This window comes from Prinia subflava, chromosome 1, assembly GCF_021018805.1.
Source record: "Prinia subflava isolate CZ2003 ecotype Zambia chromosome 1, Cam_Psub_1.2, whole genome shotgun sequence".
Classification (NCBI taxonomy): domain Eukaryota; kingdom Metazoa; phylum Chordata; class Aves; order Passeriformes; family Cisticolidae; genus Prinia; species Prinia subflava.
This window is the reverse complement of record NC_086247.1, coordinates 96,194,521-96,219,742: the sequence shown is the minus strand read 5'-3', so window position 1 is coordinate 96,219,742 and position 25,222 is coordinate 96,194,521. Positions and strand designations below refer to the sequence as shown.

Below are 25,222 nucleotides of genomic sequence, written 5' to 3'. Positions count from 1 at the left end.
GCAACTTGTTACACATCCTGCTGTTACCAAGTTCTATACCCATGTTTTATACCCTTTCTGCCTTAAAATGTACCTTGTTAATCATGAGGGGGGGGAAATGTGGTAGACAGGGCTGCGCTCGGAAGAAATCGGGCTGTCATGGGCAGAGAGGGTCCTTTCCCCCTTACAGCCAATGTTACCCAGTACCCCAGTTGCACCACCCAGTTCTACCCAGTTACGCCCATTTATGATTATGCCCAATCTGGCCCGATGAAGAAGGGCGTGGCATAGTCAACCCTGCTTATATAACCTCAATCCCAGTTCCAATAAACGCCTTCTGCCATCCACCACATTGGTGTCAGCGTGTCAGTGGCCCGAGTGGCTCGAGTGAGGTCGGGCTGCCGTGCCGGCTCTCGGAACCAGGTTGCTACGCCTTCCGCGGAAGGCAACGAGAGCAGATATCCACGGGCACACGGGCTTGCCAGATGGAACCCAGGCGCACCGGTTGACTTGTATGTCCACTTTACACCAAAAGGGGGAATGGGAGCATTGGCCCAGGGACTCCCCGAGAAAGCCCAGCCCATCCAGTGAGTGGTCATGGGGAAGCCATTGTGTGCTTTCTCCTCAGGAGTCCCTGGGCCAATGCTCCCACTCCCCTTTTGGTGTAAAGTGGACATACAAGTCAACTGGTGCGCCTGGGTTCCATCTGGCAAGCCCGTGTGCCCGTGGACATCTGCTGTTCGATGAACTCAAGAGAGTCTGCTGCTTCTGGCGTCAAGGTCTTTGGTTCCCAGGGGTTCTCTCCTTTCAGGAGGTCATACAGGGGTTCCATGGTCTCGGGAGGAACTAAAATGATGTTACGGAGCCACTGCAGGGATCCTCCGAGCTGCTGCATGTTGTGGAGTGTGCTGATGTCTCTGCTGATTTTCATTTTCGGAGGGGTTATGTAGGTGCCTGTGATTCCCACTCCTAAGAAGGTTATGCAAGGTCCTTTCTTGATCTTTGCGCTGGCAATCTCAAATCCATTAGTCTTGAGTGTTTTTGTGATTGTAGACACTAGCTGATCTACTCGGTCCGTTGATAGTGCGGCAACAATGATGTCATTCATGTACTGGATGATGGTCGTGGTCGGGTCACTGAGGCGGACTGGAGCTAGTGTGTGATCTACAGTGATCTGGTATATCGTAGGGCTGTTAACCATGCCCTGGGGCAGGACCTTCCATTGGAAGCGTAAGTTGGGCCGCTCGCTGTTGGGAAACAAAACTGAAAAGGCAAACCTTTCTTTATTTTCTGCATGCAGCGGGATGGCGAAAAAGCAGTCTTTGATGTCCAGCACGGCACAAGGCTGTCCTTCGGGAATGGCTGAGTTCAGTGGGAGCAATGTCTGGACAGGGCCCATGGGTTGAATAGTTTTATTTACTTCTCTAAGATCGTGAATGAAGCGATAGCCTTCGCCGGACTGTTTGGGGATCCAAACACTGGGGTGTTCCACAGGCTGGTGGAGGGCTCTATGTGGTCCTTCTGCAGTTCACGCTCAATCAATTCTAAAAGGGCTGTCATTTGAGGCTTTGACAGGGGCCACTGCTCAACCCACACAGGATTGGAGATTTCCAAGCTAGCTTAAGAGGCAGTGGGGGTGCACAGCAGTGGCCCTTAGGATAAATTTGTGATTCTGGCCCCTAATAGGGTCAAGGCTTCTCTTCCCAACAAAGGTGGGGACTTGGGCATGTAATATGGGTAAAGGACTATCAGCTTTTCTCGCCCCTTGTCTTTCGTATAAAGTATTAAAGTCACTGGTTGGACACTTCGCCATGCTTGGGACGGCCCCCCCGACTCTGTTTGCAGGTGGGACCTCTCTTAATTTCCAGTGTCGGGGCCAGGACATTTGGGGAATTACCGTGACATCACTCCCTGTATCCATCCAGAAGCCAAAGCTGACAGCGGAGTCATCACGGCTGTTGTGGAGGCGGCAAGTCCCCCACACTATCAATGGGTCTCTTCCTATTTTTACTGCCAGGGCCACCCAGGGAGGCAGCCCCTGCTGGTCCTGGGATGTAAACGGATTTTAAGTTGTTGTCTATGACGGGAGCAAAGAAGTCTGGGCTGCTGATTGGGCTGTGAAATTGGTCATCTCTCATGGGGGCAAAGGGTTTGCGAGCTGTTTGCTCCAGTGACGGGGGGGTTTGACATAGCTGGGGCACCCTGCATTCCATGTGGGAGGAGGCTGTGTGTGGCCCGACTTCCCCTTCCCCCTCTCGTTTACCTGCCCCAAGACTTGGTATCCTTGGCGAAGTGGCCCCTTTTACCACAGGCCCAGCAAGGTCCTCTAGCGTGTACTTGGCACGGGGGAGCCAGCAGTTGTGGCCATTGTGTTTGTGGGCAGTTGGTTGCAATGTGACCTGATTGGCCGCACGTATAGCAGCCTATTGCATTGCAAGTGTGTGGGCGACGGGTTGGGAGGATACCCAAGTCTCTTCCTTTACCACATGTCTGATCATGTCCGCTAGACTGGCCCCTGGTGGTAGTGACTGCAAAATCTCCTTCGTGACAGAATTGCACTGTTGGCGCTGGCAGTCGTCTACGACTCGACCTTTTGCCTCTAGGGGCAAAGATGAGGAGTCAACCGCTGTTTGAAGCCAGTCGACAAATTTCATGAAGCTTTCACTTTCTGCCTGTTTTATTGAGGCCCATGCTGATTGTTGGGATACAAGTCTGGAGGCAGTGAGGATGGCTTCTCGGGCTGCTCGGGTTGTAGTTATAACTTCAGCAGCTGTCAGACGTTCAGCCTGTTGCTGGGAAGTAATTACTTCATCATGGCGTCCTAGCAATTTTGAAAGGGTGGAGCCGTCCCTCGCCTGATGCTTGGGCTAACAGTTTTGTGCAATTGTCCTCCCACTCTTGTTTAAAAATAATCATTCCAGCTCCATCAAATATTATTCAACAAAATTGTTTGATGTCAAAAGGGAGCATATTGTCATTGCCAAAAATACCGTATATAAGAGTGGTAACCATAGCTGAATTAATTCCTTTGTCTTGGATTGCTTTAACTACTGTTTGTACATCTTTGGGATTTAAAGGTGTGCAAACTCTCTGTTCGGCTTGCCCCTCTCGTGTTGTTTGAACCAGAAATGCATGCACATTGGCCGCTGGCCCCCAACCCGCACAAGCAATTTTTATTTTTCCCCAGTCTGTAAATTGGGTTAGATCCTTTTTTAATTTTGTTTCAGCACAAGTAGAGCTTTTATGTGGTTTCCCTTTAAACCGCACTTGGTATGTTTCCCCTTTCTCGGAGCCCGTGTCAGTGGATGACAAGTCGTCCGAGTAGGTGGTGCAGCTGTCAGAGTCGGAGGTAGAGTGCTAGTGCAGTTCTGGGCTCTGGTACCTTTTTGTGTGGCTCCGGCCCTGCCCCTCCCTCCTGGGGTGATACTGTTTCTTCTCCCTGGCTTTGTCCCGCCTCCGATCAGAGGAGGTTCTGCTCCACCTCCGACATGGGGAGGTCTGTCCTCACTTGTCCTGAGGGGAGGGCTTTCTCCGTCCCCAGCGGGGGGAGAGCTCCTGATTGGTCTGCTGCCTCTCCCTTCCCTCCTCCCCCCAGTCTCGCTCATCCTTTTTTCGCACCGCTTGCCTCCACGCTCCTCCCCGCTCCCGACGACTCAGCGCCATTTTGAATTGCATACAGCAGTGGTTTTTCTAAACTATTTTCTATATTAGCTTTTGCTATAATGTCCTTGGCTTCTTCAGTTAAGTCACTATAAAGTGACTGTGCAAGTTGGTCTCTTAACAAGGGTTCTAAGTTCTGTGGGGAGGGTGTGGGAGGTGCAGTTAGGGATTTTTGGGGAAATTTCAGGGAAGGTGGCACGGAGAAATGGGGAAACTGCAGGGAGCTTGGAGAGGGGACTGGGGGAGCTTTAGGAGGCGCCAAGAGGTTCAGCTCTGGGGGTTGGGGAGGGGGTTTTTCCATTTGCAAACCTCTGTCTTTGGAGGGATTGCCTTCTGCGATGGTTTGCGTGGCGGCGCCCACCCCCAATCTGGGCGTGGCAAGCAGGCTCTGAGCGTCTTTCCAAGTTTCCTGCACATCAAGCGCTTTGTGCAGAGCTAGCTTGACTTTCCCCCATGCTTTCAGACATTTCCCACTGCCTGAAGACTCAGTCTTTTCAGCCAGAGCTGAGGTACATTTGCCCCACACTTCAGGATGTAAGACATCCACGGGTCTAGTAATGACCCCAAGTTCTATAAGTCTTGCAATAGCAACATTAAAATCTTTAAACTTACAATCTATTCCCCATTGTCTATAAATTTCACTCACGACCTTCGCCATGGCTTCCATCCTTGGCTGGTCCCGCGGCATCCCGCTCACCAGACACAGTCCCACCACTCTGGCTGCCGCTCCTGTCCAGGCGATACCCGCTCCTGTAGACTTCTTCTCCTCCTGCGGGCGTCCTGGGTTTCGGCACCACTTGTTGCCTTCCGCGGAATGCTCTCTGGTTCTGAGAGCCAGCATGGCAGCCCGACCTCACTCGGGCCACTGACACGCTGACACCAATGTGGTGGATGGCAGAAGGCGTTTATTAGAACCGGGATTGGGGTTATATAAGCAGGGTTGACTATGCCACGCCCTTCTTCATCGGGCCAGATTGGGCATAATCATAAATGGACGTAACTGGGTAGAACTGGGTGGTGCAACTGGGGTTCATGATAGGTAAGTACCATTACCTCTATTTTTCCAGCAGCAAAATCAAGAAACAAAAATGTACAAAGTGACTTGACCAATTCACACAGCAATGCAGAAGTGAGATGTAAAATTCCTAATAGCCAGTGGTTGTATCACTTACCTACAATACACCTGGCTGACTCTTGTGCATCAGCTGCTGGCTACTTAGTCCTAGTAATGACACTAGCAGCTGCCAGTTCAATAAGTAACTGTTACAACCCATCTTCCGGCATCACTCATATTAACCTTGGAGCTAAAACAACTAAGTAACAGTCATGCAAGTCAGAAAAGGCTTAAGGTTTTCCTATCCTGACCAAGTATGGGTTCCACTAGCAACAAAAAAATAACAGGTCCTAAACAAATTTTACATTACTTGTACTTCCAAACTGACATGAGACATCATTATGTTGAAACAAATAATTACTGAGTTTGGGTTTTTTAATTTAAAACACACAAATAAAAGCATAAAACATGTCCATTCCTGCATGGGACATGACACAGTAACAGACCCTTGATCTGCCAAGCCTTCAGAGTGAAAAGGTCATAGCACAGTACTGAAATAATAAGAGGTTATAGGAGACTGTAAGAATAATATAACCTATAACCTAATAAAACCTGATGGATATCAGTAGTGCCAAAAATACTAACCAGCTTGTAGCTGCTTGGAAAAAAGCAGGGTGTCATAACCTGGAATAAAAAAATTATGATAAAATAAGGGAAAAAAGATACTACCTTTGGAGATGTCTCAGCTGCTTTGTTTGAGCTGCATTGACTCTGTCCAGCCAGAGACACCAGCAAGATCAGGTGTCAAACCTGAGCGTCCACTGCTGCTCTTAGCTGTACTATCTACTTTCAGCTCCCTAAAAAGTTAGCACTAGTTCAATGCAAACTCAGTGTCCTGCTCACACACTCTTATCACTGGTTGAAGAAAAATGCCTTCACTCATATGCAAGGAAACATGAAGGGTTTTCTCCCTTCCTCTATCCTTTATAACACTGTTTAAGATCACCTTAGCTTTAGTTAATGAGTAAGTATTCTGCTTTTCAAGAAATCTAGAACTTCAGCAGTTCCCAACACCTTACCTTTGTTCTGGAACTGACTTTGGGTCATGAGTTTAGCAGAGCAAGTACAACAGATATTCTGTGGACTCACATATCTTCAGAGATTTGTCTCCAAATTAAAAACACTTCCTATGAAGAACATAGTCTATATATATCACACAAAAAAAACCCCAAACCTTATTTTGATATTCAGAAATCAAAGCACAAAGCCAGGAGAAGCATGACTAACTGGGACTACATGATGACCTAGGGGAAACCAAGAGTTACATTATTTCTACAATCTCATATGCAGGCACCCTCAAATCACACACATACAGTCATACGACCATAGGTTCATCCATTTACACCACTTAGTTGAGCTTCAGCAGTAGTCATAATGCATGCTAACTTTAACAAGTACCTTGAGGTTAACAAGTACCTTGAGGTTAACCCCAGTGAAAATTGTTTCGTTTAACATATTCACCTTCAAATTTATGGCTCTCTAGGACAGATTTGTGTCTCAGCCAGCAGAGTGGACCTAGAAACTCTGCAGCAACACCTGGACTACAGAGGTGGAGTTTTCTTTCAGAACAGCTGCTGAGTCCTATGATGACTCAATTCATGGTACACAGAGTGGGTTACTGAGCAGAGGGGGTCCCATGCCTCATGTCATTTGTAATCCTTAGAATAATAAAAAGAAGATGCAGCCCATGCTATAGAGCAAGCTGCAAGAACAAAAAGAAACATGACTTCTGTACACAGCACAGGCTGTGTCAAAGGGGCTATTACCTGACTACACAAAGACAACCCACTCCAGCTTAAACACTCAGGAACAGCTTTTAACCACTAGCATGGAAGAGACAGCATTTGCCCTGTAAATGGTTATGAAAAAGATCTATCTCCAATTCTCAACACTTCTTAAATCGCAAACTACTTATAAAAAGGAAAAAAAAAAAAAAAAAAGTAGCACATTGTTTCTTCAACTCCCAGCTCGCTCATGGTCTCTAGACTACCCCTAAAGAAAACAGGACAGACTGAGCTCTTGCAGTTTGTCTGCTCTCCCCTCTGACTCCTCAGGGGGCTTGCAAGTCAGAGGTTTTAATATGCGGCATCTCTGCAGCTCATTTTGTGACTGCCACTCATGATTCATACTCTATCCAACCAAACACACATACTTCCATACACAGAAGATGTTAACTAAGCCATAATAATAGCATGTCTCTTGCTGGAAGCAAGAATATCATCTGCCTTGGTGTCGTCTTGCCTGACATAGCATGTAAAACTTCATATGTCACCTTGAATTACAACCACCAATTCTCCTTTCAAACCAAAGTGACAAACCACCAAGCAGAGCAGTACACAGATTCTTTGAAAGAATCGAAGCCACATGCACCCTGCACCACCACCATAAGCAGCAAACACCTGCATCTAGGGAGGAAAGACTGTCTGCAGTTGTCCTGACCATGTGATTACCTTGTACTTATAAACTGGTTTTGCTAGTGTTTTCATTAGCAATACCTAAGGTTAAAGTAGATAAACATGAAATTACAATTATTTTCCTCTCACTGCATATACTGGGAAGAAAGAATTAGTGGAAACGCCAAAGGAGTTTGCAGGCTGGCTGAGTGGTGCAGTGGAAGAGATGAACTAACATTACGTACTCATGCGATTAATAACTGGAACCACTGGGGAATAAAATTGTCATCACTGACACACATAAATAGAATTTCTGCTCCCTCCCTTCCATCCAGTGATCAAAATTCTTGAGGAATCAAGCATATCTTTATCCATTTGGCTAACTAAAACACAGTTCTGCTGTAATGTGCTTGCTAATTCCAGCTGCCTACAGCTGACTCACTGCCTAAGAAAAATCCATTTTTCTCATTGGGGACATCCAGTGGGCAAGAACTTCAGAAGAAAATTGAAGATCTCTGCAGAGATCTGCAGCATCTTATTCAGGCAACTCCGGACTGTGAGAAGATGAGCGCTAACACTAGAAGTAACGCTTGATTTTTTTCTTCCCTGAGCTCCTCCATACCCAAAACAGCAATATATAGCAAACTGACTTCACAAAAAAATTTCATCTTCTGGTTCTGTATTTTCTGCAGTTCCTTTTTCCAGAAATCAAGACGCATGCCAAAGACTTAGATGTTCTGCTGCTGGTTTTGAGCTACAAAACTCAATGAGCCACTCAAGATGCACTGACTTTTTTTTCTTCTAGCTCCATATACAAATAGCACATTTCTTCCCAGATAAAGCAAAATACTCAAGATCTTGCTGTATCCCAGCTTCAGTTCTCATGAGCAGCTGAAGCAAAGCTTCCACTGTTAATCCAGACACAGGCTAAAAGCATAAGTTTTTTAACCTGTTAACAGATAACAGAGTTGTACTTATTACATCCAAACAATCTAGGCTGAGAATATATGAGTGGCTCCAACTCTTTTTCCTAGTTTTCAAAGGTCTGGGACATCCTAAAAAATAAGCTTTAGAGAAAAAGTACAGAGCTAAAAGGCAAAACAGCAAGACTAAATCCAGTGACAAAACAGAGATAGAAAACCCATTTTAAAGGTCTCAGTTACTGGTTTAAAAAGTTACACTCAGTGTACCAACTGCACAAAACAACAAACTTCAGTCAGACTTTCCTGGTCCACCTACTGAAGCTACAGCTAATCTTAAAGACATCTACAATAACCTGGTTTTTCAGCTTTCAATAGTTTTTTTATTCTTGTAAGAAATGTATTGCATATGCATAAGTGTAATATTTCATAGCTCCACACCAAGGTGGATTTAGCTTCTGTACATTCACACATTAACAAGCAATATCAGAATGTATGAATGCTTTGCCTACTTTCAGAAAAAGTTACCTCTTCAGTGCCCAGCACACAGACATAGAGGTACACTGTTAGTCTAGTCACAAATAATCAAGCAACTATTTTAAAGACAAATTACCTGTTCTTGCATACACAGTTAATATGAAAACATTCTCCTGATGTGATACTTCCTGCATTAAGCCTTAGTTTGAAAAAGTCCCATATTGATGGAAAAAAGATTTTTAAAAAAATTTATGAAGAATTCTGATTCCAGTGAATCTGCAGGTAATTTTTCTTCATATGACTGTAACATCAGTCACATCAGTTAATGAGTAACTGACTAACATGAGATAAATGTTAAGTCAAACAAAAAGTCAGCAAACAGCAGGATATCTGGTGCTAGGGAAACAGAATCTGTCCCCGCTTGTTCTTAACAGCAACACAATAATGCCCCTCCAACACACATCACTACATTGGCTGGGATAACCAAGAGTTACATTTCAATGATTTTTTTTTCACTTCCAGATGCATGTATTCTTTTTATCTTCCTTCCTTTTTATTCTCTTTTTGCAAGAAGTATGTGATTTTTCAGAGGAAGGACCATCTTCAAAGAATGAGCCAGTTATTACCAAAGGTGCATTTCAAAGTCCAAATCTCAAACACTATTATATTGCTTTTGCAAAATCAATTTAACCATGTAGCTATAATGAATCACTTTCTTTCAACCTACAGTTTTATCAAGTAAGAAATTCTAGCATGTTTGCCACAGATTACGTGTAACAAAAACTACGTGCAGGGGGAAGAATGTTCGCCTATAAAGTAACCTAGCAAAAAAACTGTTCACTACTTATGCTACAAAATTGAGGAGAAAGGGTGAAAAGACCAGCAAAATGAAGTCACTCACATCCTGCACATAGCATGAAGTTCTAGTCATGTTAGGAGATTTTCTGAATGTTATATAGATGACTGTCAGAAGCCTATATGGTAAACTCATGGACGTATATAATATGAATTTATATATACCTACACATAGACACACACACTTTTTTTTTTTTCTTTTTTTTTTTAATATGAGAAACACACACACCTATTTATTCCAATCTACACCTTTGGAGTTAAGCCTGGAAAAAAAATTTCTGCTTAGTTTTCTTCTTCTGGCATGCCTGTCAGTTATTGTTGCCCTTTTCCAACCTACCCTCCAAAATACTCATGACAAATGCTGGCTTTCTTCCATGCTGTGGTATTTAATTTTGCAATGTCACAATCCTGACCTACATCATGAAAGTTCTTCAGTTCTCTGAAGAATACATACAAGGCAAAGACACTTCGTACATAGGTTATTTGGGAAAAAGATTTTTAAAAATCCTCTAATGAAAAAGAAGGTTCTTAGAAGCAAAAATTGATGAGTTTCCTTTGATAACTGTAAACTAGTAAACAGAGATGAAGTCCCTTCCTTCTTCAAACCATGGGATTTGTTCCAAATGCATTCAGAAGCAAAGGAAAAGAAAGTAAGAATTTGGGCGTTGCCAACAGGGGTTAAACCAGACAGCACGAACCAAGATCTTAAAACTAGATTTTACTGGACTTTGCACTAGCCTTTTAGAGCGTGGCTTAATTTGCCAACCTGAACTGTAAATGCCAGCTAGTGCCCCACCTGATTTAATCTGTGTAACAGCTGAAAGAGCTTTATAAAGTAGGTTGAAATTATTTGACACAATTAAGTGCAAAAATAAAGTTTATTTGCTCAAAATGTCTCATTTTGCTGCTTCTTCAGCTAAAAAAAAAATCTAATTTTGACAATTGCATATATCTGTTTGAGGCTTAATTTCTCCTTTCTTTGTATCCAATCTGACCTCTGCAAGCTTTGTGAGGCATAGATTACTCAGGGAACTATGCTCCCCTTTAAGGACTCCATGTGTATGTATTTTGGTATAATCCCCATGAGAAAACATTCTTCATTTGCAAAGCCAAACAAAACTTGCAATGTTACCAGGTAGGGAGTGGGCCAGGAAGCAAAGGAGTTCTTTGTTCTGTCAACATTTTCCTCTCCCAAAGGAACAAACTACCAGCATGGATTGAATTTTCTTGAATGGAAACAACCTGTGTACCAGACTGGTTGTATCTCAGAATTCTGGATCTATAACAACTATCGGTCTGGTTTCTCAGGGTTTCAGTCTGCTTCCAGTATCTGAGAAATAGTAGTAAGTAGTAAGCCATTATGGTTCTTATGGTCATAAATGGCACTTCAGTTAACAGTATCAGAAGTTTTAGGGTGAGGAGACAGGAGTTTTGTCACAACAAACCGCAGATATCACTGCTCAGCCTACAGATTTCATGGCATCTAGTGTGTATCTAAGACCTGGGACAGATCTATGCCCATCAGATAAAAGGATGAAAGATAAGATGAAAGCAATATTTAAACAATAAGTGTAGGTTAAAAAGGGGAAGGAGTGTGGTTTGTTTTGGGGTTTTTTTTAATAAATATTACAGGGAAAACAGGAATGTGGTAGAGAAGGGCACCAGAAGGCAGCAATGTCAGTATTTTCTACTCAACATCACAGAAAGATATGAAGGCAGAAGACACTTGTCAAATTTGATGGCAAAAAAGCAAAAATCAAAAATTAGTTCGGGAGTCTTTTTGGTTTTTTGCTTTATCTCCCTACAGTTGAAAACCATCCATCTACAGGATGACACTTTGCATCTCCCTAAGGTAAATTTAACTCTGAAATGTATTAAATCATAAGAAGGGAAAATAGCTCTTTGCAGGCAATACTAAGATAAATACAGCAATTTAGCACAGGCCTGATTTCAATCTGTTACAGAAGGTCTGCAAGAATCATGCCAGAGGCAGTGACTTCTCCAGCAGGAAGTTTACAGAAAACATTTGCCAACACTTCTGGACTATGCTGCTTAGTAAGCCAAAGGAGGCTAAATTAGCCCAAAGAGTTGTGAGTGAAGCAGGATCCTTACACTTCCCCACAAAAAGCAGGAAAATGCCATGTTGTAAAGACACAGTCCCGTCTGTGAGACTGCAAATCACCCATTTTTGACATTGAGAGCATTTTGTTGGAGGTTGACATGGAAACACTTGAATTTTACAGCATTATTTCTGACTTTCATATATCACAATACTGGCTTTATTAGCTTCTCTAGTAATTTTAAAAAACTTCCCTTCTCTCAAAACACATTAGAATAAAGTCTTAAACATTTACATTTCAAATATATCTTCAGTTTTCCATCTATTCAGAAAAGAGATAATGCAATAAAATGGTACAGAATGACATTTAAATACATATTTTATCATCAAAACTAACTCTTCCAGACTAAGAATGAATTTGCTTTATTATGCTTTAACTGTAGGAAGTATTTTAAATGCTTTCTTCAACTACACAGAACAAGACCAGGGTAGCAGCCTTTTAGAAATAATTACTAGTAAAATACTATTAAATGCTACATTATCACACAAAAGTAGTAAAAGCAAATTCTAGCAAAGCTCAGACATTTCAGCTTGCTGATAAAAACAGTCAGAACTGCTGGGATAAAGCTCAATGTTCATGGATAATACTGTCATTCTGTTTCCACCAAATTGTGGTTATTCATGATTTCTCTCATTCAGTTTTCAATCTTCTATGAAGCCAGTAAGGCAACTCCTTGATGCTGGAGGTTAGAATTTTTCCTTTTTTTTCATTTCTCTTAGGGAATTTTCTCCTATGCGTTGCCTAAGAGTTGGCAACCACAACACTTAAGATAAAAAAGATGTGGATGTGAGGAGGAGGAGGGGGAAGGGTGACGTTTTCTACCATCTCTTTCTCTTGGAATTAGAAGGGAGACAGTTGTGGCCTTAGTGTGGGACTGCTGCTGTAGGGAGTATTCACTGCCACTGCGGAGTTCTGTCCTGCACAGTTTCTCATTATAGTGGGTGAACCTTTGCTCTTAAGAGCAGCCATTGAACTGGGACCTTTCCAACACCCAATTGCACTGGAAAGGACCTTCACCATCTACTTGGGTGCCTCAGGGGAAAACCTGGGACCCACCCCTGGTGGGAGCATCTCCCATCAGTTTGTGGGAGCCCAGCTGCCATTGCCCAGCCTGTCTTCTGCCATTGCTTCGAGGGTTCTTTTTTTATTTTACTACACTTCAATCCAACACCGTGTATCTGCCAGAACACTCTGTGGCTTCTGCTATGGCTTCAGAATTTGCTACACTTGTTTGCCACCCTGGGTGTGCCCACCTCTGCTATTCTAGCCTACTGCCCTGAGGTTCCTGCTACAGCCCATGTCAACATCCAGAGGGGCACGTGTACCAGCTGCTCCCCCTGTGAGATTGTAAAGAAAGTCCCTTATCTATCTCTCCCGCTGGCTGAGCTATCAATACCCATGTAGAGAGAGGCAGCTACGCTTGTGCCACAGCGCCTCCTGCATGTGTGGGGGAATCATTGCACCTGCCTTGCCTGGCCAGGAGCCAAGAGTGCCCCTGCCAGTTGTGACTGTAACTACACCAAAGGGGAACATGCTTGAGAGCCGAGAGGTTTTTAATGCGTTTCTGTGGGTTTTTTCTGTTTGTTGTTGCTGCTATTGTTCTTGTTTGTTCGCATTGTTATATATATATATATTTATATATGTGTATATAAACGTATATATAAGTGTGTGTGTGTGTGTGTATATATAGTCTAGTAAAGAACTGTTATTCCTTTTCCCATATCTTTGCCTGAAAGGCCCATAATTTCAAAGTTATAATAATTTGGAGGCATGGGGGTCATATTTTCCATTCCTAGGGAGGTTCCCACCTTCCTTGGTGGGCACCCGCCTTTCAAACCAAGACAATTGCATTATCAAGCTGGGATGGCTCCAACTTTTTCAGATGCAATACTGCAAGAGGGAATTCAGTTTCTATGTGTATGCATGCTTCATCAAAATACCCAGCAAAAGTAACAAAATAAATAAAAGCAACACAGCAAAAGCAAGTATGACACAGCAATGTTGCAAAAGGCAACATCACTGGGGCCCAGTACATTTTGCCTGCTACATAATTACAGCCACTGTTGATGTTCAGTGTACCATTCAAGATGTTGATATTGCCTTTAGCTGTAATAGTGGATGTGTGGACAATGCCTCTTTAGTAGAAGCTAGGAGTATAATGTAAGTACAGGCAAACAACTTTTTTAAACAGAAACTGAAGAAAAAAAGAGTGGCATATTCTTGTAAGCTACTTAATTCCCATTTCCCAGAAACAAATGTGGAATGAGCTACATAATGTGATCTAAGATAGCCTTCCAAGCAGAAGCTGTGTAAAACACATCATTCTTAGGTTCTTTGATCCCACTTTCAAAGTCTAAAGGATGTCTTTCTGCTTCTTTTAGGATGTCTTTCTACTTCTCTCATTTAAAAAAAAAAAAGAAAAAAGTTACACGGCAAGTTGAATCTATATAAAAAGGATCAGAGCTAGTCAGCAAATAACTAGACCACTAAAGAGGTTCTTCCCCAAATCATGCAGAACAGGATAGGTCATGGGAGGTCATGGGAGGATAAAACAACCAAACAAAATAAAACAAACAAAACCAAACCAAATGCTCCTAAAAAACATTCTAAATTATCCTAAGATTTCTAGTAGAAAGTTTGCATGCATCATGAAAAAGTAACTCGTGCATATTTTGGTGGTGAACAAAGAAAAGCAGAAATAGCTTTCTTTTTCTCACTAATATCATCTCAATATCTTTTCCCCTTGCCAACACATTTTTTTTATTTTTAATGAAAATCAGGAAAAAAAACCCCTCAAAGTTATACATGTATGTTGGAGATTAGGATTTTTCCTTTTTTTCTTTTTCTCTCAGGGAATTTTGTCCCATTTGTTGCCTAAGAGATCATAATGACCAGCACTTAAGAGAGAGACAAAAGATGTAGCCAAGGAGGAGGAGGAGGGGTGCAGCTGGCTGCACTTCCATAGCTGAGGGGCTTTCTCTTGGGAAGGGCAAAGATAACAGCAAGATTTTGGCTGGGGGGTTTTGAAGGGTTGGGCTTGGCTTCTCTCTGTCTTGCTCTAGGATAGGAAGGGAATGGTCGAGTTCCTGCTACTGTAGGAAGAATTCACTGCCACCATGGAGTCCAGCCCAGCTCTGCTGCTTCTTCACTATGGGTGAGCCTCTGAGCGTAAGACCAGCTGTCGAACTGGGACCTCAGTAATAGCCAATCGCACTGGAAAGGACCACTCAGCACCTACTCAGGTGCCTCAGGGAAAAAACCTGGGACCCCCGAGGGGTGCATCTCCTGGCTGCCTGCTGCAGCTGCTACAGAGAAATGCAGCTGTCACTGCCAAGCCTCACTGCTTTCTGCTGCTGCCTCAGTTTTTGCTACACTCTAACCCAATACCCAGTGTCCACCTGACCACCTCTCTCCCCACCCCGGGCTCCTGCTAAGGCTGAGGAGTTTTCTGTTACAGTTTGTTTGCCACCCTGGCGTGTGCCTGCCTCTGCCATTCCATAGAGATCTGCTGCCCCTGTGAGGTTGTAAAGGAAATCCCTGATCTATCTCTCCTGCAGGGTGCCCATCATTACCCACATGGAGAGAGAGGCAGCTGAACTTGTGCCACAGCGCCCCTTGCAGCTCTGGGGGAAATCATTGCACCTGACCCGCCTGCCCGGGAGCCACCAGCACCCCTGCCGGCTGTGACTGGAACTGCACAGAAGGGGAAAGTGCCTGCAGCTGAGAGAAGGCCGTCACTGGGTTTCTGGTTCTGTTTGTTGTTGCTGCTGTTGTGGTTGTTTGTTTGCCTTGTTATACATACATACGTACATATATGTATATACTAGTAAAGAACTGTTATTTGTTTCCCCATATCTTGGTCTAAAAGCCCGGTCTATTCAAAATTATAATAATTTGGGGGGGAGAGGATCACATTTTCCATTCCAAGAGAGGTTCTCACCTTTTTGGTAGACACCTGACCTTTAAACCATGACAATGTACCAGCTGGGTCTTACACTACACAACCAACTACCTGAAACTACATACACTGATGGGTGCAGAAGTCATGAGCCTTAGAGAATAGTGTCATGGGTTGGCACTGGCCAGATGTTAATGCACCTATGAATATATGTTTTTTCTCTAACAACTCTTGTGGGATGTGATCAGGAACAGAGCAGAGCAGGCTTAAATCTTGAAAACAAAAAAAACCCACCAAAACTTTATTAATTACATAAGAACAGGGACAGAAATACTCTTAAACACACACAGAGACAGAAATAAAAACTTCTTAGAACATTTCTTCTCCCAGTTTCTACCTCCTCACTCATCACTTTTCACAGACCAACTTTTGGGTTTTAGATCAAACAATCACCACTCAAAAAAAAAACTAATCTTCAATTCAGCAAGGGAGAGAGGAGTCTCTCTCGCACCACAGACTGTTCTCCAGAACACACAGGTCTACTCCTTATGTGTTCCTATGTCACCCGTGGCACCGCCCAGAGAAGTCTGCCAGGGTGACTCTTTCTTTTTCTTATGTCTAGCGCTCTTACTGCTGTCTCATAGGCCAAAACTACATACAGGGCTTTTTAAGGATGCTGCATGCCGAGCTCTCCTCTTTTTACCCAGGGGCCGGGGTTCCAGGAGCAGGTCTGCCCTGAGGGCAGAGGGCGCCACTTCACTCTCCCCCTCTTTTCTCTGCTCGCTCTACTCTTCAAGTGCCAGTCACTGTAGCAAAAGCAAGGGCAGCTGCATCTACCTAAAAATGCAGTTTATGTTCAAAAGAGACTTAAGTTCAGTCCATGGCTGACATTATGCAAGAGAAGTCTAGCTCAGAAGGCTACTCCTCTCATTCTTCCATCGGGTTCCTTCCAATCATGCTTTATCATCTCAGTCTCAGGCCGCTTCTTTCTCTCCGAAACCACCAGTCATGAGAATCAATGTCTAAGAAAAGTTTCTTTCTGCCAAGCAAGGGTTAACAGCTTCTCTCTCCCAGCAGGGTGCAGGCTCAGGCACTCCCAGGCTCTACAAATCCCACGTGGCTGGGCACCTTCTCCTGGAGTTTGGGGGGGGGGGGGGTGAGCACACACAGAAGGCACTTCTACAGTTTTCTACCCCTCCATCCTGGACGGGGCAGCTCAGTTCCAGTCCTGTCTCCTCTCTTCTCCCCCCCCGGGGGCTCTGGCTTACTTGAGCCCGACCACGTGTTTCCCCTCCCCCACCCAGCCTCGTGGCTGGGCAGGGGAAGGAGGCCTGACACGTCTCTCTGCTAAAACCGGGATCTGAAAAAGAGGCCGAACCCCCTAGACTCCTGCTTTTAACTCTTTGTGTCCTCAGAGGCGTGTCTAAACCTCCGAGTGACCAATCTAGGTGCCAGCAGAAAAGCTGATTACTGATTGGACTGCCCACATCCCCCTGGAAAAAAATTCACCTCCCTTGCAACCACGACAAATAGTCAGAAAAAAAAATACTCAGAAAAATTTATGCTATGTGATGACTGACTACTTCTCTGAAAATCAGAAAATAAGCCTCTTGGAAGAAATAATTAATTATTGAATTTGGTCTTATTTTCATAATTTTTTAATATTCTGTAACAAATGCTAATAATTTCATTTCAGTTATTCAAAAATCATAAACCATGCCAGTCAGTATCTTGATGTTAGGCTATCATATATTTTAGGCACTCCATATACTACTCTTTTCAACAGTCAACACCCAAATGGCCGAGAGCTGACATAAGAGTTTCCTGTTTTAAACATATGGCACACATATGAAATTACTGATCTCCAAAACAAGTTTAAAGGATCACAACAATTTCCAGAATCATTTAAATATCATCTTTTCTGGAAACTCTAGTTCTATGTAGCACCTACCCAAGTAAATCTGTGATGTATCAATGTTACCAACAAACCAGATTCTTTCTTATACAACTGGCAGAATTCCATACTGCAAGTACTATTTGGAGAACCAAAGCTACTGTGCAAAGAGGGATCAATTACATCATCTAGTCTAACAAAAAGTACACCTTTCCACTAAACTGTTTTGCTTCTACCAATAGACCATCATTACTATAGTATTATTACTAATCATTATTGAATGTATATAGGTGATGAAACCCTTTAAAAGGTAATGCCTTACTTAAAAATGTAATTACCACTGTGTATTTTATACTTTTATCTCATTAAAAAATCCAGAATTCTGCATTTCCCCAGCATACCACACAATACAGTGATTTTCAAATGCACATGTACCATCTTTACTCAAAATGAGAGATGCTCAGCCAACGGACACTTGTGTTTAGAATTTCCTAAAATCTCTAAGTCCTTCACGAAGCAAAGATTCTTCTCTTGAATTTAGCTGTACACCTTGGATGCACAGAACCAAACAAATGCTTGCAAACATCAAGGTAACAGATATTAGGTCTACATCTTTGGTCTCCAGAAGAGACTATAAAATATGCTGTCTTAATAGATAGCAAGTACTAATCAAAAAAGTTAAAAGAAAGAAATATTACCCCACAAAAGCGCTTCTGGCAAAATAAAGCCCTCCAAGACTGCTAGATTTAGACTGAATCTGTAAGTGTAGATTTACACAAATCTAGCAATGGGAAAAGTAAGTCACGTGAGACTATAGAACCACTGATCTCCTGTGAAAGGAACTTGAAGATTTTCTAAGGTAATAAAAATCTAGTAATGAAGCTGAACTGGAGGACTCTACATTAATCACTAAAAATTAATAATATGCTTATACTTTTTACAATCCAATGTGAAAAGTTTGCCTTTAGATCTCTGTTGCTGCACAAATTTTATGTATTTGTATAGGTGTGTGTATACACACATGCATGGGGGCTGATATACAAGTGTGCATGTGTCAGAGACATAAAATACTACAGTTTTATGAGTTAAACATTTTCATGAAGGACTTTTAGAACTGTATTACAAAAGCTGCCTAGAATACCGCCACACCCTAACTAGACCTTCAGAGAGAGGCCCTAGACTGTTCCTTGATGAAGATAAGATAAAACTCAGGAACTGGGGACATTCATGTAGCACAAGCTTCATGCCTTAGAGGAGGAGACCACAGCCCCAGGGCTATCAGCTGCCAGGCTCAACAGACCTTCACACCAAAGGGTGTTGGAAAGGCCTTTGGTGAGAGGCACTGTGATCGCCCATCCTCCAATGTGCAGAGCAGCTTAGCTGAGGGGCCCTTCTCCCAGGGGAAAGCTTATCCACAGCAGAAGGGGGTGACACAGCCCATCAAAAGGCCCTCCAAGGGTCCCCAGACCCTGCACCAGAGCACCATAGATGATGCAACAGACCCTCAGTGTTGCAAAGGACAGTGTCAAACTGGCCCCCTGCAAGGGAGGCACATGGGCGTTCTCACCTGGCCCAAAGCGTATATTAATCCATAGAACTCTGTACTCCTTGGCGTGGCCTAGAACCATGACCACCAAGAAGACCAGACAGAAGGGAGCAATAAGACATCATTGGGACCCTCAGATGGGTGATATGCTTCCACCTAACCTCTGTCACTCTCTCTCTCTCCCCCCACCCCCCATACACATTTCTTTTTCTATCTCTTTCTCTTTTTCTTTTTCTTTCTCTCTGCCTCTTCTACTATTAAACAAAATGCATCAATTTTTTGGCACCAACATCTAACCTTGTTTGGTTTTAATCTTGTTTTTGGGTATATTTTGAACTTCTAAGTTCTTCCCAGTTAATACACAGAGACTTAGCGTTCTTTGCCTTTCTGGGTTTAAACTGGATCATAACACCTTGTATACCTTATTCATTCAGATACATTTTTTTCTTTTCTGGCAGAACTCTGTGGTTTGTATTTTGCCCACTTGCCTTGATGTTTTCAACTTAAAACCTTTCCTCCTGTGGGAAGAATGAGAAACTCAACCACTGGTGCAAATCTTTCAACTATACTGGGAATTTTTTAAATTAATGGCAAGAGCAATACCCCAGCTAGGCATCTTATTCTTAATTAGTTCATACAGATTTTGTTGTCTCAACTTTGAATACATGTAGATCAATAGCAAGAAGGGAGGCCAAAAAAAACAGGCTTACCTTTTCTTCACGTTTCCTGTAGCAGGCATACTTGCAAACTAAAACACAAAAACCCCCAAAATATATGACTAAAAGAGTAGATAGATTGTCCCCTCTTTTTCTTTTGATCAGCTTTCTATAAGAGATCTGGCCAAACTCACGTCTGTATCTATAAAAGTATTTACATACTTCAAACCAAAACTAAACTAAACATTTTGTTTTCACCCATTCCTGAAAGAATAGTTAATTACAGCAGTGTTATCAGATTTGTGCATTCTATCAGTTCATGATACCATATGTCTGGTTAAACATCATGGGCTGAATACTTTGACGCTTACCTTTAAAGCTTCATGTATATGAGAAGTGTTACCATTTAGATAGCACAGACAGTAAGATCAAATTGTTCCTAGTGCAACCTCTGAATCATAGTCATATCAGCAGCCCCAGAGACTTAAGAAAAGCAGATTGACTTCAAACTCATGGGCAACTAGTACTGATTCTAATTACTGATTCAGTAACTTCTGATTCTAAAATTCGGGTTATACAGTGTTGTAAACATTATTTTCAAGAGGTAAGCACTTTATTTCTTTTAAATTTCTTCTTCCTAAGAGCAGGAAAGAATGAATAGTACCAGCAACTTTAAATTCAGGAAACAGCATTTAATTTAAAAAGCAGCCAGATGAGCAGTGAGGTAACTATGATGCAAAACATCATAGAATAGCTAGAATAGCTAGAATCTCACATAAGTTGTTTTTTATTTGATTTTCCATATGCACTTCCTCCTTTACTCTGAAATTTACTTTAATTCCATGCAGTGTCTATCCATGAGATAACCATGAGCTAACTTGTATTTTAAATTCAGGAAGAATTTACTTATTCAGTCTCCAAGATCAGTAAGCTGCAGAATACCATAGAGGTTTAACTGGAAGATTAACTAGGGGGCGTAACCTCAGACCACTGAAGCTGAAAGCCATGCTTATTTCTTAGTGCTTCCATAGCAGCCTGACCCTACAGGAAAGATACAACTACCAAGATATGAGGTCAGCAAATTCTCATACTCTTTTCAGATTCAAGTGCAATAACTGCTGAATGAAAAGCCCCCATGCTCCAGTTACTGCTCAGGGGCAAAAAAGTAAGGCTTATTGACACACTTCTATTCTATCTTTTACATGCTATGTTCACTTATTTTCCCCACATGTAAGTTAGGAGCCAGCTCTTTGTTCACAGCGCTTTACAGGATCAAGTTTCTTTATTCTCAAAATACATTTAAATTAACGTTCACACAAATATACTATTAATATTGATAATGATCTACACCACTTAAAAACTATCAGCCTTAAAGCAAATGGCAGACTGCTTTTAACCCATGAGGAAAAACTGAATTTTCTTGCACGACAGCATAGGGGATAAATGGCTACATTCATTAAGTGATTTGACATACCAAAATTGTCTATTTAGTAGAATCCATACTTTAAATCAGTGTGATTAACTTTGCAAAAGGCTAACAGATGCCCTAAAAATACACACACTATCTGCTTATTCTATAAGCTACTTTGAGATTTCCTCCAAAAACAAATATAAACACAAAAAAAGTAAAGAATAAATGGTAATTCTGTCAAAAAGCTCTGATATTACAAACAAGGTCTCATCTACTTTATAGATGCTTAAACCTAGATTTCTGTGAGGCAAGATGAAATACTAAACAGATTTCATTCTATGACGACTTCCATGATTTTGCTACTGGTTCATGTAAAACAAAATCATAAATATCACCAAAACACAAAACATTTATTAAAGATGTTATTAACTCTAAATACAAGCAATTTTTTAATAGTTTCCATGTACAAGAAAATCAGCGTTTTCTGCACTTGTGTAACACAACAGTTCTTACAGTTTTTCTGGAAACAAATCACTCAAGTCAGACGTGAACTTGAACCTGGACAGCAACTTTAAGGCTGAGTTTTTCAGGAGTATCTCATTCAAATTCACAAGCAAGGCAGAAATACAGCATAGAAATGTTGTGGTGCGTATTTTTGCTTAGTCTTCAGGCTAGCTTTCTATTTCATTTGTGTTATGATTTAAATTATACATGCCGTTATGTGTCAATTCTCTGTATCCCTGCCTCTATTTCTAGAACCTTCCTTGCCAATCTTCCCTCACTCGATATATCATTTGCTGTTTTATATCATTACACTGCTTCTGCTATTCCCATTGGATCTAGTTCTGTATTCCCTGCCCTAGACTCCTCCCTGAGTGTATTCTCATTGGTTGTTTGCTTTGTATCGCCCTGTCTATAAAACCCACAGCGGGACATGTGCTCCCTGTCTTTGGGGTCCAGCTTTTAAGTTGTTATGCTTCAGTTATACCTGTAATAAATCTCCTTAGTTTACCCCAAGACCCGTCTCACCTCTGATACATCTCTGCGCCCAAAAAGCAACTGCCGAGACCACCAAAGTCCAGAGCGGGGAGGAAAAGTCTCCCCGGGGGGATGTGTCACTCCCTGATGCTGCCATGTGCACCCTGGGAAAAGCACACCATAACACAGAAACTCCATACATAATTAAAGTAAGAACACTTCACAAAGCTATATTGTTATATTTATGAGATGCAAAGGAAACAAAGACTAAAGCCTCCAGAGGTAATTAGTTAAATACAGTCAGGCAAAGCTCTCTGGCTACAACAAACTGTGTATTTTTTCAGGTGTTTAGATTTATAACATTCTGAGCATAGAGATCTGATTCACAAAGACTGCTTCACTCCTTCTCAGCACTAAGAAATATTCTAATAATATCTAAATCCAGTACTTGGATGGATTATACTAAGTTATTACAATCTCTTCTTCACTACCTAGTAAAGATGATTATGATAATAAAAATGGATATAAGCACTCCAAAATAAGATCACTGATGGTACAAATGTTGGGAGCAAAAAGCATTCCTTTGAGCTCAGATGCAGAAAGGAGATTCTCCATCTTCCCTCTCAGGAGAACCTCAAGCTGTTCATTGCATATGTTGCTTCTGAAAGGCACACCAGCTACATCCCAACAACAGAAATGGATCCCCAGGCCTAACTGATCCAAACTCTAATTCCCTTTTCTTGACAGGTCTGAATTTCACTAGTTTCTGCCCAGAACAACAAAACTTTAAATTACTGGGGCCATTTTAATGGACTATTCTTTGCATTTACCAGATGCTCAAGTGTTCAGAACATATTATGTAATTTACATACTGAGGTACAGCAAGCATCACAAGATTTCTTTGCTGGTAAGGTAATATTCTTAGGAATATAAGTTTCTATATATGTGTGTATACATATACAGATATATACACATGTGAACATATGCACACAAATATATAAACACATACATATACATGCTCCAAAAAGCACAGAAGTCTTGCTTTTAGCAAACATATACCCAGTGGCTAAAACCAACCTTAAAAAAAAAAAAAAGGCACGAAACCACCACACAAAAACAAAACAAAACACACAGACGCGTGGGGGATGGCGGAGTGGGGCAGGGCAGTAGAAGTAGCAACAGCACTTGAAAGAGATGAAGAAGTTAAGAAAGTTCTATTAATTGGCTCTAAGGAAGCATATGGGCACATCAAGAAAGAGTAAGTGGAATAAGGCCATGCTGCAGCGGTTAAATTTCTGAGCATAGACAAGTACTGGAGAGAAGCATCATTGCCTTTCCAGGTACATCTTTTCACAATGCAATTCATATGGGTTTCTCCATTACAGCTGCTAGCATCATGAACGAGTGAGCAATCCCTCCCTTCACCAACACTAGCAAATTAAACATTTACCCATAGACAGACATTTATTTGCTTGATATTTCATTATTTAGAATTCATCATGCCACAGCTATGATGATTTCTAAACACAGTGAATTTTCCTACACCAAAAAACTGTGTTGCTTGAATGACTGTACCCCTTCAGACCAAGGCTGGTTTTAGCTTAGTCCAGGCATTTACTTTCAAAGGCCAAAAGAGCAGTATTATATCATAATCGTGCAACCCATGTCTTTTCAGTGCAACAAACATGCAATACAAAATCCTATCAATAACTGAACAACTGGTGTGCTGATAGTATGCTAAGGAAAATACATGCAACTTACATTTAAAAGATCTCAACAAGCAGCTTATATTGAATGCTGGCATTCTTCAGGCAAAGCTTACACAGAAAGGCACTCAGCTCTTCATGGGACTACAGCCTAACTGTATTCCAATTCTAAAATACGTCTGCAACAGTCCAGAGGACTTAAAGCCTCACTCTGGCAAGGCTACTTCAGTTCTTCAGCAAAATAGCTGAATGTCCGCATCCCACACATAAGCTCTTACCAAATACCAGACTTCTCAAATTTATGTTCAAGGATTCTGGCATCAGCTCCAAGAACAACTGTCCCAAGCTGGTTAGTAGTAACATGGAGACCAAGGCATATTTTGTCAATTTACTGCACTTCAAAACAGTTCCTAAACAATAGGGAGAAAAGGGGAGTAAGGGTAAGACATTCTTTGTGCCAAAATGAAGACGTGTAAACTCCTGCAAGTTACCAGTATTGCTGCCAGGGTAAAGACAGAAGGATAAGCATAGTGAATCATATTTTTTAGACTTAAGCGCCAAAGGTTTTGTAAAATGAAAGTTCTGCTTCTTACATTCTTGTGTGTAAGAAGCTCTCTGAAAATCAGTAGCAATGTATTTACGAAGTAAGAAATTACTGCTGTAAACTAACCACAGAATGATTTATGGTTTACCAGGACAAAGGGTTTAACCTTTTCTCTTTCTGGTAAGGGCTCTGCACCTTGACACATTTAAGCATTTAATGGACATAAGTTATGGCAGTATGTTTCATATATTCTATCCCACTGCACACATAGTGCATATGGCTGGTTTATAAAGACAACCTTGCATTTAACCACAGCTTTTATCAAGTGATTCACTATGATAGGTTTTTGTGTGTTTGTTTTTAAACAACACCATGTGTATGGCAAGGGTAGAAAGAAGATAATTCAGGAATACTCTTAGGATAGAAACTTGCATATAAATAGAGAATCAAAGACATGTAACCCAGTATAATGCCTTTCTAATCCCTAAGAAAAATCACTTGTTACAAAAACATACACTGTACAGGCCTGGATATTAATTTTTAACTTCCTGGTGACAAAATAAACTGAATACCAAATCACAGGCGTAGATGTTTGAAAGATGTTTTCTTTCCCTCAGAATTTCCAACACAGCGAAAGAGACACATGCTATTAAAGATAGCTTTTGACAGTAATAGAAGAGCACTTGGAAATTCACAACAGAATGTAATCTAAACCAAGCATATAAAAAGATTTTTGTAATCAAGAGTTAAGTTTTATAGTTCCCAATTCCAGACCTCTCTTAATACCAGGAAAGATGGGTGTGAGAGAGTACCAGAAGTGGTAGAGCCCAGCTATTTTAATATCTAGCCTAGTGATACTGCTACTGACCAACAGTTCACACCTGCAGGAATTGTTCTGCACAAAATATCAGGCTTGTCATCAGCTCTGAAGAAAATGTATTTTGGTTTTGTTAAAATATCTTGCTATGGTTTCTGAAAATGCAAAGTATGGCCACCACAACAGGATCTCCTGGGGGCAGAGGAGGAGAGGAGGCTATCTATGACCAAAATCTCCTAAATGGCTACCAGGTA

At 41.8% G+C, this 25,222-nt stretch overlaps 1 protein-coding gene across 17 annotated transcripts in view; it reads right to left on the bottom strand.

Moving 5' to 3' along the window:
* Positions 1-25,222, bottom strand: part of TNS3 (tensin 3) — a 211,629-nt gene that overhangs the window by 151,610 nt on the left and 34,797 nt on the right. For 5 of the 17 annotated variants that reach the window (XM_063404585.1, XM_063404620.1, XM_063404538.1 and 2 more), the window contains one exon: positions 19,567-19,604. The exons of the other annotated variants lie outside the window; for them this stretch is intronic. Coding sequence is in view for 3 of the 5 variants with exons in the window: in XM_063404538.1 (XP_063260608.1) it covers positions 19,567-19,604 (38 nt within the window). In the remaining 2 variants the exon portion in view is untranslated. The remainder of the gene's footprint in view (positions 1-19,566; positions 19,605-25,222) is intronic. 17 annotated transcript variants of the gene reach the window in all.